At 30.9% G+C, this 15,320-nt stretch overlaps 1 protein-coding gene across 1 annotated transcript; it reads right to left on the reverse strand.

Moving 5' to 3' along the window:
• Positions 1-4,359: 4,359 nt before the first annotated feature.
• On the reverse strand, positions 4,360-15,242 carry LOC134709982 (glucosamine 6-phosphate N-acetyltransferase-like). The gene is made up of 6 exons (XM_063570113.1): positions 15,102-15,242; positions 11,632-11,791; positions 10,530-10,592; positions 9,904-10,034; positions 9,065-9,126; positions 4,360-8,489 (listed from the first exon to the last, which is right to left on the reverse strand). Exons 1-6 carry the CDS (start codon positions 15,120-15,122, stop codon positions 8,339-8,341), a joined length of 588 nt encoding a protein of 195 aa, XP_063426183.1. The 5' UTR covers positions 15,123-15,242; the 3' UTR covers positions 4,360-8,338.
• Positions 15,243-15,320: the final 78 nt, after the last annotated feature.

Raw genomic sequence — 15,320 nt, forward strand, 5'->3', positions numbered from 1 at the left:
GCGATAAACTGTAAACAGCAATAATGTTCAGCAAAGTAAGATCTACAAATAAGTCAACATGACCTAAATGGTCAATTGACCCCTTAAGGAGTTATTGCCCTTTATAGTCAATTTTTAACAATTTTCATTAATTTGGTAAATTTATGTAAATTTTTACCAAATATAGTTCTCTGTTACTAATGGGCAAAGTTCATGATAGATATAATTGTAAGAAGCAAAATCGTTCAGTAAAGTAGGAACTTCAAACACATCACCATCACCAAAATACAATTTTGTCATGAATCCATTTGTGTCCTTTGTTTAATATGCACATAGACCAAGGTGAGCGACACAGGCTCTTTAGAGCCTCTAGTTACTTTTTGTTATTTTGTTTTGCCATGTGATTATGGACATTCCGATTAGATTTTCCTCTAAGTTCAGTATTTTTGTGATTTCCTTTTTTTTTTACATTCATAGAACTTTATCGTAAAATCATTGAGCATTTTAATGCAGTTAATGCAACTGGATAGTATTCACAATATAAACATGTACTCTGACATCTAACATATATATCTATATGCAAATTGCCCTGAAATCTTAATTATTAATCTCACGTTTTTTCTCCAGTCTTCAAAACTCACAATTAAAAGTACAGACATCAATTGCAGAATTTAAAGTTTAATATCCTATTAACCTAGAAATTTAAGTGCTCAGCAGAATATTTTGGTCAGAGAACACATATGTGCAATTACTTATAAGAATTCTTATACGAACAATTACTGTAAAAAATGTGAACTAGTTCAGTGAAATGGACATCATAATAAACTCCTAAACATACAAAAGAACTAAAATTGAAAATAAAAAAAAGAATAACGAAGGCCAGAGGCTCCTGATTTGGGACAGGTGCTATGCTGTTTGGGCTTTGCTCCTTGTTAAAGGCCTTACAGTGACCTATAGTTGTAAATTTCTGTCATTTTGGTCTCTTTGGACAGTTGTCTCATTGACATACATACCACATCTTTTTTTTTAAAATATTTTTTATAGCTAAAATGCAGTGGGGTTAAACATGTGAAGTGAGAAAGCAACTCTCCCCCTACAATGTATATCTCTAGCCAATGTAGATTCCACAAATAAACAGCAACATGTACAGTTAAACTCAGTTTGAAAAAAAGTCTGGGTCAGAAATGGTGCTAAAACAAAATCACGACTTCATAGCAACAGATCTATCTGATTTTTGGGCAGGACAGGCTAAAAGTGCTAAGTGTGACAATAAACTTCAAGTTGCTTTAATCTACTTCATTTGATCTCAGTGGAGAGTTGACTCATTGACAATCCTGCTGTGTCTCTCTAGTTACACAGTATGAGAGACATAGGGACTACTTTCAGGTGGTGGCAGCAACAACAAAATGTATTTGTAAAATGCTTTATATTTATTAAAAGAAGGCAAAATAAAGATAGAGAACAGAAACAAAAAAAATCAGCATTTTATCCATATACAAAGGAGCATAACTCTAGAACGGTGAAAGTGAGGTCTTCAAAGTTTAACCATGCTCAGTGTTTTGTGATAGTAAGCAGTGTATAAGTTTCATTACATTCGGTTGCAGCAAACTTTAAAATGTTTAGAGAACAGAAATCAATTTCGGGTTGTACAAGAGAATGTACAGACGAACAAGGAAAAAACTTTTAAAATGCACCTACAGCTTCAACTGGGGCATAAAACCACAGATTGAACCAAAATATTGACCCAACAAAATGAATATAGCATCACTATGTCTAGCTTTCGCAAAATAAATTTTGCATACTCAACAAAATAAGAGATAAGATCCAAAAGGATGACAGATCCAAAAGAATGAGCTTTGAGGCACATGAGGTAATTGTGGGAGAGTGTATTCTATACACCTAATATTGCTCTAACCTGGATTCACTATGTGACTTCTGCAGTATCATTATCTGACCATGTTATTAATTTTAATAATGTTGTTTCATCTCTTTTTTTTTAGTATACATATGGCTCCAAAACAAAGATGTACAGCATAATAGGGCAAACAAACTATAAGAATTTCAAAATGTCTGTTGACATATATGCTTGTTAAATGTCATTTCAACACATCTTATTGGATATACAGTACACCCACTTCCTGTTTGCTGATACGTTAAAATGTAACTACTCATTTATCAAGGAAACGTATTGGTCTTGAGAGCAGGATACCACCCATGCATTGTCACTGTACTAGAATACTTATTTTTAAGGGGCCAGCTGAAGGACATCTACGGGTGCAGGAGTTTCTCACTACATTAAAGACTCATTGTTGGTCTTGGCTGTTGTCTGCTCTATGGTCAGGTTGTTGTCGCTTTGACACATTCCCCATTTCCTTTCTCAATTTTATGTTTGTGTCCACATTTGTTGTAGAAATTGTAGAATTTTCATCACTGTGAGTCAGGGCAATTTGTGTTATTACGACACATCTAATCATCCTAGTTACAACTTTTTATTTAGAAGCAAAAATAAAAGTCAAAATAAATTTTGTCAAAAATATATTTCATAAAATTTCAACAAAATATACATACAAAGACTGATGTAAATTTTATATAAACAGAATAACATATTTTTAAACAACCTCTAAATGATAATCAGAACTAAAGATCTATATTTCCCAGTACTATTGCCAATCATATTATACATGTCCTGGACCAAACACATATCAGTGGCGGATCCAGAACTTTTCCTAAGGGGGGACCTCTGACTGGCCTAAGAGGGGGCCCACTCCAGTCATGCTTCAGTGATTCCCTATATAATCAACCAAATTTTTCCCACAAAAGGGGGGGGGGCCCTGGATCTGCCTATGTATATGGTTATTAGATTAAAGAAGATGTGGTACTAATGCCAATGAGACAACTCTTCATCTAAGAAACAATTTGAAAAAGTAAAACATTATAGGTCAGAGTATGGCATTCAACATGAAGCCTTTGCTCGCAGCAAGCTATTAAGTGCCCCAAAAATGACGAGTGTAAAACCATTCAAACAGGAATTCAAATTTATTTGGAAAACAAAGCTATATGGTCTGGAACCTTGAACTAATATATACTCATATCTTTTTAACATATAAGTACCAGTATATCACGTATATCAATATGGTCATGACCACATGCATGCAGTCCAGGCCTGTAGCCAGAAATTTCCAAGGGGGAGGTAGCTGGACTCACAAACTCGACTTTAACAGTTGCAATTCAAACAGAACACTGCCTTTAACAGTGTTTATTTGTTTTCAAAGGCTACCGGTATGCAGTCCAAAATGTGACATGATCCAGAACATATACATAAGTATGGCATTCCCTTTATTGCAAAAATATAATTTTATAAATAATACAAAATAAATCATTTGAGCTGCTTATGATATAAATCACCCTTATGTAAACGAATATCATTAGTTCATTACATCTGTTATCCCATTTAAGGTTGAAAAAATTTCAAAGTCTCACGTTACTTTTTGAAAATGTTATATGTTAAAAGAACTCTTCAAAACAGACCAAAACCCATCTTTCATTTAATATTTGAAAAGTTTCAAAAATAAATCAAATTCTTAAATATGTACCTGTATATTTTCACTTGAATATTGTCAATATCTTTCTGATGCATTTCTTTCTAAAAATATTGTAATGAACAATTCACTGATGTGTATTAAGTTTGAAGTTGATTAACAAAAAACTTTTTACATAGGATTTTTCACAAATTTGATATGAAGCACTTTAATTCAAAGCAAAAGTTACTTCTGTTGTTTTTTCTCAGTTTGGAAAAACATTTTTATATTTAAACTTAAATACTACATTTTGGGGGGCAAATTTCCACTTAATTTTGAAAACACAGTTGAAATCTGTCTGAAATAGCTTTAACAGTGATCAATAGAAGTTCTGATGGCTGATGAAAGACATTAAACTAATATTCATCATGTTCATAGGGAAAGATTCATAAATATTTCACAACACAATGCATATAATGCTATTTAAAAGGACTTTACAAGCGCATATGTGAATGGTACGTAAAACTTTAAGGTGTGTAGTTAGTAAGGCTATTGCCTCATGTAAATATTACCTTATACCTAGTAGAATATAACAAACAATTCATATATAATTAACAAAACAACGCACAATCAAAGAAAATAAAACTTAAAAAAATATCTTGAAAGATGAGATTCTGAAAAAACTTTGTACAAAACAAAAACAATATAAACACAACTTATATATTGTTTTCTCATAAATTAATAGCACTTATAATATTTAATAAACATCTTTATACATTTAAATACACAGAAGTTTTGAGAAAAAAATCATTACAACACAATTTCAACTTGTTAAGTTGGAAAACAAATTCCATAGAAATGAGACAACATTCAATTTTGGCAATCCTAGTTATTAAAGATTATTGTCAACTTGCCAAATTGAGTTTCAAACCAGGTTTTTATGGAGAGGTTATGCTCCTGAGAATTAGGAAATAGACAAACATATTGTGACAAAAGACCTGGCTTTTATTTATCCTGTAAATTTCTGTTTTTTGCTGTTTTTAAGGGGCCTATATTGGGTGTGCCTCTGTTTAAATCTGCACAATCAACCTGAGAGTTGCCAAGCAAGTGATTGAATTTGAGAAGTCGATGTTGTATAAACCATGTTTATATGATAATCACTAAAAACCTTATTAAAACATGTACAATGTAACTGATTGTCAATTGAATAAACAATTATTTAACATACCTCTATATATAATTTATATAAACAGCATAGTTGAACAAAATTATAACCACAAAATAAATGTAAAAAGAAACATTCCACACATATTAGAAATTATTCCACAACTTAAATAATGATAGATTCATCTTTTACCAACATGACCAAAGCTTAAAGTTCTGTACTACATAGAAAATGTTGTGCCAGGTTTTCTTATTATTGTGGATTTAACATTATTTATGGGATACCCTTTTGAAGATTTGTTTGGAACAGCTATCAAACCTAAAAATATCAGGAGATGTGGTATGATTGCCAAGAGACAACTAGCCATCAAAGTTCAAATGGAGAGGATGTACTCATCTTTAAATGATCAGTGAATTCAACATTTTTTTATTGGCTATTAGTTGTAGGCAAAACCCCAATGTTAAAAACTGTGGTTTCATTAATATTTGCTGGATAATTTTTTTTGTGAATTCTGTTGGTATTGGGGACCATAAATTGAAACATTCAACAATTATTAAAAAATTTCAAAAGGAAGTAATGCAAACTTTGCCAAAGCCATGAAATTAAATATAAAAAATACATTCCTCCATCCAGGAAAATTCAAGGTACCCATGAAATAAATGAATCCACAATATCCAGCTTTCCTCAATCCAAAACAAAAATACATTTTTTCACAGTATTGCAATCTAGGAACATAACCCATAGATTATTTAACAAATAGTTAACATACTGGTTATACATGTATTTTACTACTTCCCATTATATTTTCAACAAAACATTTAAAATATTAATGACATAAATATCTAAATCATAAATATAAACAAACTCCAGATTACTTGAATATAAATATTAATAGGCAAACTAAAAAAATAGTGACATAACAATTTTTATATTGTGAACAATAAAATCTTGTAGAAAATTGATTTTTTTTTTGGTTGTTGTTGAAGTGGATGAGTCTCCCCCGGTTTTGTTTATTGTTCAAAGTTTTGATCAAAGTAATTTTACTTTAGTTGTACAAGAAGGAATGAAATGAATTAGGTACTTATATGGACCAATAAAAACATGAACACATCCAACAGAAAACTTCACTTAATATTTAGAAAAAATGCTCTTCCTCCCATTTGAGAACCCATATATGATGTATTCGTGAAATAAATGAAATATATTGTACAATGATTTACATGTAGTTTATGATAAACCCCAAAGGCATTATGGGTAATTAACATGTAGTTTATGATAAGCCCCAAAGGCATTATGGGTATTTCACATGTAGTTTATGATAAATCCCAAAGGCATTATGAGTAATTATGCTGAATATAGAGATCCTGATATTAATTATATGGATTTCATAAAAGAAATGTGTACATTTTAAATTATTACACAAACAAACTTATTTACAACATACAAAAACATCTGAAATATTGCTTCACATTAATGTGGTTCTATAATTATCACACGAGATTATGACGAGAATCTTAAAAATTCCAAGAAAAAGTTAGTTTTTTGCCTTTTATTTCATTGCAGGCAAAAAAGATGATTTATAAAATTCACACACTACAGTAAATTTGAAAACTGAATGAGTGCATTTAATATTACAGATCCCTTTACTGAAAGTCAGAAATGTGAAATCATATTAATGCAACCCCATATATTAAATGAAGAAAAATCACAACTGAGCTTATGAATGCCAAATTTTGATATTGTGGACATATTTGATGCTGAAGTAATAGACCACTTTCGAGTTCATCCATCACCGGAAAAAACTCGTCAATTATACGCGCCTTTATCACCGTCATTTGTGCGTTTAGGGGCGTCGTCACTTCCATTCCAATGTTGAGCAAGTGGTTGGAAAACTATAATTCTATATTGTACGAATTATTCGGCAAATTGAATTCTCAAAATTGACAATCAGCCTTGCTGTCATTAGGGAATTGCCAGTAAGTACCTACAGAACAACCATTATTTCTAGTTTATCCTACACAATGACGATCACTAAGACGCTTGATGAACGTAAATAGTGCAGGGATACAGGCGACCCCCTCTATCTGGTAAATGACGTCATAAAGGTGCATATAATTGACGAGTTTTTTCCGGTGACGGATGAACTCGAAAGTGGTCTATTGTATATTATTTAATTCAAATCATCCATCAATAACAAAATATTTTGATATGTACAGATATCACAAACCTATGAATATGCATAAGGATTTTATTTCAAATACTTTGGATTCACTATTATTTTTTTAGGGATACCAATTTTCTTGGATTTTTCTAGTATAGTTGAACCACAAATTTCAACAACCATTGAATGAAGTACACATTTTCTATAGGCTTTGCAGACTTTAGCCAAACCATTAAATTAAATATCCGCCACAATACAATGTTTCCTCAATCCATGAAAACTGGTATCCACTAAAATAAATGAATTCGCAGTAGAAACAAATAATCACTTCTTAATCATGGATATTATCACATGACAATTTGATTCTGACCAAAGTAACATAACTACATTGCATTTACACCACATAGTTTGGTAGTGATCATTTAAATCCCATTACATGTACGTATATGAGTGTATAAATCACTCAAAATATTTTATGGTGACCCCTGGATGTCTACTTCGGTTGTTTGATTGTCTTATTGCTTCTTTAAATGTAGAAGTTTATCAAACATATCTTTTAATTTGCAATTTTACAAAAAGAATAATTTAAGTTTCTAATATGACGCCCTTCTTTCACTTTGAAAACAAGTCCAAGTGATTTGCAATTTAATGAAGAGGAAAGAACATTGTGACAAAAATATGGTACCCATGTTAAAATGAGTAAGAGCATGCAGTGAAAGAACCATTTCGTAATTAAATTGACATCTTACATTTTTAATCTCATACTTTTTACTTTTATTACTTTTTTTGTGAAGACTCAAGGTCTCCACTCTATTTCATAAGGTTCAAATTGTCAAGAATTTTTTGGTTTACTTAATTACCACACTGATAAAATGACAATTTCTATATTTAAAAATGTAACTTGGCACTGTAGAGCATGTGTACTGAATGAGGCAAAACTTACTTAATAATTAATACAACAATTAATATTTAAAGCCTTAATTACCTGATGTACAAGATACAAAACAAATGAAAATCTACCAAATATTGACAGACTGATAAAGAGACAGCATAAATACTTCAAAGTAAATACCTTGTCTTTAACATTGTTTAAGTAAATATTGATTATTTACCGATTATCATATCTGTATATAAAAGTAATATTTTTTAAACTTTCTACCTTTATGTGTACTTTTCTACCAGAAGCCCTAACATGAACAAATTAATTTTACAATATAGACCACTTAAACTTATATAGCTATGCTTCAATAATTTAACTACAGAATTTATGATATTTAATAAGATTTAATATTTTTCACCTTTATAGTTGTATACTATCTTTAATACATGATTTTAAATATTAGCATACAAGTACACTTATAAGACTTTTATCCTCATTTAAATATTCATATCGTTGTGTAAATAAATTTGTAATGCTGCAATAATTGACTTTGGTTTGATTATTTGAAAACCTCTACATGCATTTTAAACCCACAATTGTATTTATCACATAGATTTCACTATTTTTTTCGTTTTTCAATCATGAAATCGTTGAACCATGTAATTTTGTCCATCCTCTTTATCAAATCCAAACTGTTTGTAAAACTTGACCATCCCGTCTAAACATTCTAATGACAGTTTATAACAGTCTATCTTCTGACACAAAATTGTTAATACATCCAACAACCTGCAATGGAAATAAAATTTTATTTTAGCTGTATTCATGATGGTCCTTCATAGTGGTGGTATTTCCATTACAAATAGCAGTAAAAATTCTTGCCATTAAGGACAATAACAGTAATTTTTGGTTCAAAATTGGAAAGTAATGTAAATCAAGTACTAATGTTTGAAATGTGTCTTTTTACGGTGAGGTTCATGTTGCTAAGTGTTTAGTTTCTTTTGTAACCATGCTGTTGGTTTATTTTTCGACTTATAATGTATCTTTGTTACTAAGTATTTAGTTTCTTTTGTAACCATGGTGTTGGTTTATTTTTTGACTTATGTCTCTTTATTGCTTCAGTGTTAAGTTTTCTATTTTGTGTTTCTTGACTGCTTGTCTTTTTCTATTTTAACAATGGTGTTGGTTTATTTTTTCAACTTATGAGTGTAAATTTCTCTCTTTTAAAACTAATGCAACTCTCTCTGAGACTAATGCTGTAAGTTAATAAGATGTTTCTCAAAATTTGTGAACAAATATTAAATAGCTCTAAATTAATGAAATACTAACACAAAAATTATGCACTGTGGTATAAAGATACTTACAATTTCCCCAACTGTTTTCCTCTGTAAGCATTGTTCACTACAATATCTTCTATTCTACCTCTCTGAAAAATTATTATTTAATTTTTTTTTTTTTATATATTTTACTTTATATTGAAAGACATGTGTCACCGATTGGACATTTATAAAAAGTAAGTTTGCAGTATTCCACCAGAAGTAGCCAAACCATTTACAAACAGGGTTTTCTTACTATTTATGGCAAGTGTTGCGACTTGCCTTACAAGTTGAAGGGTTTTTGTACAACCTATTTGTTTATTCCATCCTGTAAAGAATTAAACTGCTATCCCAATCATGAATATAATTTGATTTACCCTATACTGTATATCATCCACAAAAAGTAGGAAAATTAAGCCTTAAAATGCACATATCATATATTTAAGTGCCCACAGTCAAAACAAGTTGGGCTGAAGCTATTTTAAAAGGTGGTACCCAACACCTTGACTAAAATTAATTTGGCTCGTTTAATTTTCATAAAATTCTGACAAAATATTAACTCTGACCCTTTGATTAGAATATTAAAATTAAGAAAAACTTGAACCAAGCACTTTATTGGAATAATTTCATTGGATATATAGGAGTTTGAAAAAAACTAATTTTTATCATTGAGAAGCTTTATATTTCCTTAACATTACAACATGATTTAAATGTCTAGATGTTTTTGAAGAGTTATCTCCCTAGCTGTAGTGTCAGATACCACCATATGGTTCCTGCTCAGCTAAAGTGTACTGAATTGATTTTGTTTGTATTTGTGATTTCATAATTTGTACGATGGTGTAAACTGCTAACTGTATATTTCTTAATTATATTTTTCTAATACTTACAGATGCACACTGTCGTAAAAACTTTCGTTCTTTCACTAGAGTACCTGTACCTATCACCTGGTTTAAAGACATATCTTCTATCACAACTATATAATATGTATCTCCACAACCTTTCAGATCATTAAATCTGGCTGAAAATAAGAAATAAGCACTGTCTACATATGGTCTATTCAAATATTGTTGCAGTGTTTTAATTATTACAAAAATTAACGTAAAAATGAAAGCTTGCATAATTCTTAATATTGGTAGGATTCTTTGTATGCAGCATTTTCTGAAATGCAAATTGGTCTCACATTTTTGTTCAACTATGAGTCTATGGCAAAAATAAATGTATGTAGAAATTTCTGAATTGTCAGTAAAATGAATCAAAAAGTTTTGGAGCTAGAATGATCATATACTGTGGATTCATTTATTTTCAATATTCTTGGATTGCTGAAGCTTGTTATTCGTGGATATTTTATTTTGTGGTTTTGCCAATCTTTGTATATACCAAGTCTATTGAAAATATGTTATTTGTTAAACATTTGAATTCATGGTTCACCTGTACCCACGAAACCCACTAAAATTGATATCCAACGAAAAAGCCAGAGTATTTAATTCTATAATTAAAATTTAATAGTACATACCTTCAAATTCTTCTCTGGAGACATTACCAACTTTAGTCAGCTGACTTAATAAATTCATATAGCCTGTGAATAAATGTTAATAATTTAATTTTGGATGTAACACGTCTTCTGATTGGCTGACCTTATTTTGTTATCAGCCCATAGACATAATTTAGTCATGTGACCGTGACATCATCAACGTTTTTTTTTAATGTTTTTTTACGGTTTAAAATGAAATTTAGGATTAAATTATAAGAAATGACTGTAATATTTTTTCTGTCTATTGGAAATAACATAAAAAATGTGGGGCACACTATTAAATAACCCACTACACGCGTTATTCAGTGTTCACCACATTTTTTATGTTATTTCTTTGAATTACCATCTACATGTATGAGGCTATTCAAAAGGTCATCATTTATAAGGATATGAAGGTATTTTACAGATATTAGAACAATGTGCAAAAAAGTAAGTCTGGAAGCCAGGCCAAAAAAAATAAAGACAAACAACTGATAAAAGAATATAGAAATGATTAAATAAAAAGAAAATATTGATTGTTGCATGGTTGTTAAACGTCCAGTGACAAATATTTAATGCATGTTTAGGTTGAATATAACAGAGATCAATTAGCAGGAAAATAAAGAATAAAGTGAATATATAGAAATACAGAAACGGTGATCTGACCCCCCCCCCCAAAAAAAAAAACCCCCAAAAAACCCCAACAAACAACAAACAAACAAACCTAATGCCCATTCACACTCTCATATACATATCTCGAAAAACAATGGTTCATGGTGCCCCCTCTCCCCCCCCCCCCCCCCCTTTATAACTTGCTGTTCGGTGTGAGCCTAGGGTTTACTTTTATAAATTGTGACTTGGATCGAGAGTTGTCTCATTAGCACTCATACATGTACTACATCTTCCTTTATCTCCAAAAAACATGGATGAATAATAGAATTCAGTCACTTCAGAAGGGTAAGTGAAAATTTAGGGACTTTTGTTTGTACAAGTTTAAGCTAAGATACTAGCCATGCTAGCAGCAGTTTTTACCTTTTCCAGAAGATAACCAAATCAAAACAGATGTTAATCGAGTCATATCATTGATACTTATAAATACAATTACCTTTATCATAATCAGATTTATAAAGTGGTCTAAGTTTTAACATTTCTCCTGGATTCTGTGGTGATATATTGGGATTGTATGTTGCTCTAGATTTGTGTTCAAAGTCTAACTCTCGTAGAATGCTAGGATCAAAGAGAGGCTCATCTTCAACTCCATTTGCCTATTTAAAGAAAAATACTAATTATAGCAACTAGCTATTAGCTTTAAAAAGAAACAAAAATAAGGAGTACCTAAAATACAAATGTATATGCCAACTGAGTGATAACCAGTCACTAAATGCTAAATCATATGATTTGAATAAACATGATAAATGTGACTGTGTTAGAATGAATGTCAAAATAAAATATAACCTTGAACATGTTGAAAAATAATTTGAAGCCTGACTTTAGGATGATGTTTAGTTTATCTTGACATGACTTATATAGAAACTTATATATTTTTTTTATGTGTTATTATACATGATATACATGATATATATGTATATATGTATATATATTTTTGGCATTGCACAAGTTATGTCTTCTTTGACTATTAATGACGTTAAAATACTAAATCCCTGTGATGTGTTTTAGTCGATTTTAGTCTCTGATGCATGATTTTTTAATATTAATTGGTTTTGGCTTTTATTTAGCTGTCAGTAACTGAGAGTACTCTCAAATCGTATTTTCTTGTTAATTCGACCTGTTGATACTGTTTATAATGCCTTTTTGTTATTTTTTATTTGTATGGATCTTGTCTGTACACCAGCTTTGATTATTTGTAATATCTTCAATTTTTCACTTATTCTTACAACATTTGTATAGAACTTCAAGATTATAAAAAAACGTTTTTTTTCTAAAGTGAACATTGATTGGTTAAATATTTCACAGTGATGTCCTGTGTTTGAATTTGTTTGTTAGCTTTTTGGTCATGAAGGTTTGTCTCTAATATTTATTTAACTGTGCATTTGTATTCAGATATCGCAGATCAAATTTATTCGTTCATTGTGTAATCATTCGTTTTTTGATTGAGTTAAGTCTGCCAATTGATATTTTATCGTATGTTTTTCTATGTTGTGATGTTATGCTATTGTTTCAGATAAAGGGAGAAGGTTTGGATCCATTTAAACGTTTAATCCCGCTGCAAATGTTTCGCCTGTCCTAAGTCAGGAATCTGATGTACAGTAGTTGTCGTTTGTTTATGTAATATATACGTGTTTCTCGTTTCTCGTTTTGTTTATATAGATTAGACCGTTGGTTTTCCTGTTTGAATGGTTTTACACTAGTTATTTTGGGGCCCTTTATAGCTTGTTGTTCGGTGTGAGCCAAGGCTCCGTGTTGAAGGCCGTACTTTAACCTATAATGGTTTACTTTTTAAATTGTTATTTGGATGGAGAGTTGTCTCATTGGCACTCACACCACATCTTCCTATATCTACAAACTGAATTCTGGTTATAAATAATTTTAATCTTAAAGATCTGACAGGAATGTAGGTCTGATTGTACTTGAAAGTGGGATGACTAAGACACATGTATGGAGTATTGATATATGTCCCCATTAATGAGTTGCAGCACAAAAATAGCACAAATTTAGATTAGGTTCATAAACTATTTTTACAGAATGTGCAATGATGTGTGAGACAGCTTAATGTTAATTTTTTATTATAAAAAATGTGTAGAAAATAATGTACATGATGTATGTCATGTATGTAGTATAGCTAGGGTCTTTATACATATATATTTTCCCTATTTCGAATGTTCAATTTTTTATCCTTTCTACTATCTTTCATGTCTTTAGTGAGGGGGATAGGAGGGGTCCTGATCCCGAAATCCCGGGTTTTAAAACACGAAATCCCGAGGTCCCGAATTTAAATAAGGTAAATTCCGACGTCCCGAAATTCGAAAACAAGAATTCCCGGATCCTGAAAGGGTCAATCCCGAAATCCTGAACTTAAAAACACCCCATCATGGAGTCCCGATAAAGGTCCTATCCCCCTCATTTAGTCTATTTACATTTTACCAGGTTTCTAAGCATGCTTAAGTTTACAATACATTTCTTATTTTTTTCTAGATTTAAATGAAAAGCTTATAGTTGCTTAATTGCTTTACACTACATATGCATTCTGTAGTTATGCCTGGTTTGTTGGTAAAAGACTCCATACCAACTGACGGCGCCGACTCTAATTCTAAATAAAACTTATATTTATTTATTCATTTGTTCATGCACCAGGGACTGCGTTTGGACTAATATATATCCAGGTGTAATGATAAGTCGTTATACTAAACATTTTTTTCTTATTTTTTCTGTAGACTTAGCTTTAATTTTTTTTAACCATGCATTGGCAAGCTTGATAACTCGTAATTGTTTGTCAGTAACTAAATGTACGATGATGTCCCATACGGAACCTTCTGACCTTGTTTGTTTACATTAAAATTTCAAAGGCGTCAAAATCACGTGATGTCAATTCGTTATATCCAATCAAATTGCTCTACTGTCAATTAGGGGATTTTTCAGTCTACGGCAATTACATTATTTCTTTCTGGGATATTGCTTCAAAATAAGTTGCAATAGTTCTGGGTTTTATTCCACAGGAAAACTCTTTTTTTGCCATCCCTTTTGACATCAAGGGAATTTTGTATGAATATTTACCTACAGTCATGATGGTCAGAATATCGATCTTTTTATAATGAATAAAAAGAAAATTCTATGAAAAATAAATGTAAATTGTTTCTTATTAACCAACTCTATATGCCTGTTCAAAATTATGGCATGGACATCGTTTTTTCATATAGTTTTCCTTTCATTTTGATTGGGCTTTTTTCGCGGGAAAATCGAGAAAGAGGTAAGGAGCATGTCATTTTTAAATGCCTAAAAATACGATTTGCTTGACCTGTATTGCCTGCCACAAGATTGATGACGCTGAATGGAATGTACACAAAGCAATTGAGGCCGGAAATGGGATTTTGTGAAGTTCTAGAATGTTTTTAAATATTCGGAAGTTGGGATTGAAACGGGCATTAGAAAATTGACATTTTTTGGCAATAATTGAGAACAACAATGAAAACTTACCTTTAGCAATGTTTTTTTATTCAAAAGTGCAGAAAAAACGGATTTTGCACTGTTTTTCTACGCCAGAAGTACCGTGGTGACATCAATGCGGAGTTTCCCCGTGTGTTAAGTTCAAACACAAATACCTAACGAACTGATAAGATGAACGATCTTAGACTAAGGTAGTATAGTGATAGTACATGTATTTTAGAACCCAAGTGGTTATATTGTTGGGAGTAAGATAAATAATCCTTTCAAGTGTAGGAGTGTTTTAGTCTAAAATCCAATATCAGCTTACATTTTTTCTCACATTTCCTGGAAAAACTATTTTTAACAAAGTAAATTATCTGAATTCATGACTTTTCCTAGTATAACATTTTGTGTAGCAATGATTGTGGTGTTTTTTTTTTTTTTGAATAATATTTATTTTGACAGTTTGTTTACCTGTTTATCATTGGTTGTCATAATTTATCAAACTGTCACAGTCTCTGCCCTGTTCTTCTTTCAGGAGTGATGAAATTTACACGTCACGGATTTTCACCCGAATTGTTTCCGGATTTTAATTACATAGTCTCTAAAAAATAGTTTTGGCGTGTTAACTAAAATAGTGGACATAAATTTAAAGGAAATACATTAGATATACATATTCTTTCAATTCTATTA

The sequence above is a fragment of the Mytilus trossulus genome, chromosome 3 (assembly GCF_036588685.1).
Source record: "Mytilus trossulus isolate FHL-02 chromosome 3, PNRI_Mtr1.1.1.hap1, whole genome shotgun sequence".
In the NCBI taxonomy this organism is placed as follows: Eukaryota; Metazoa; Mollusca; class Bivalvia; order Mytilida; family Mytilidae; genus Mytilus; species Mytilus trossulus.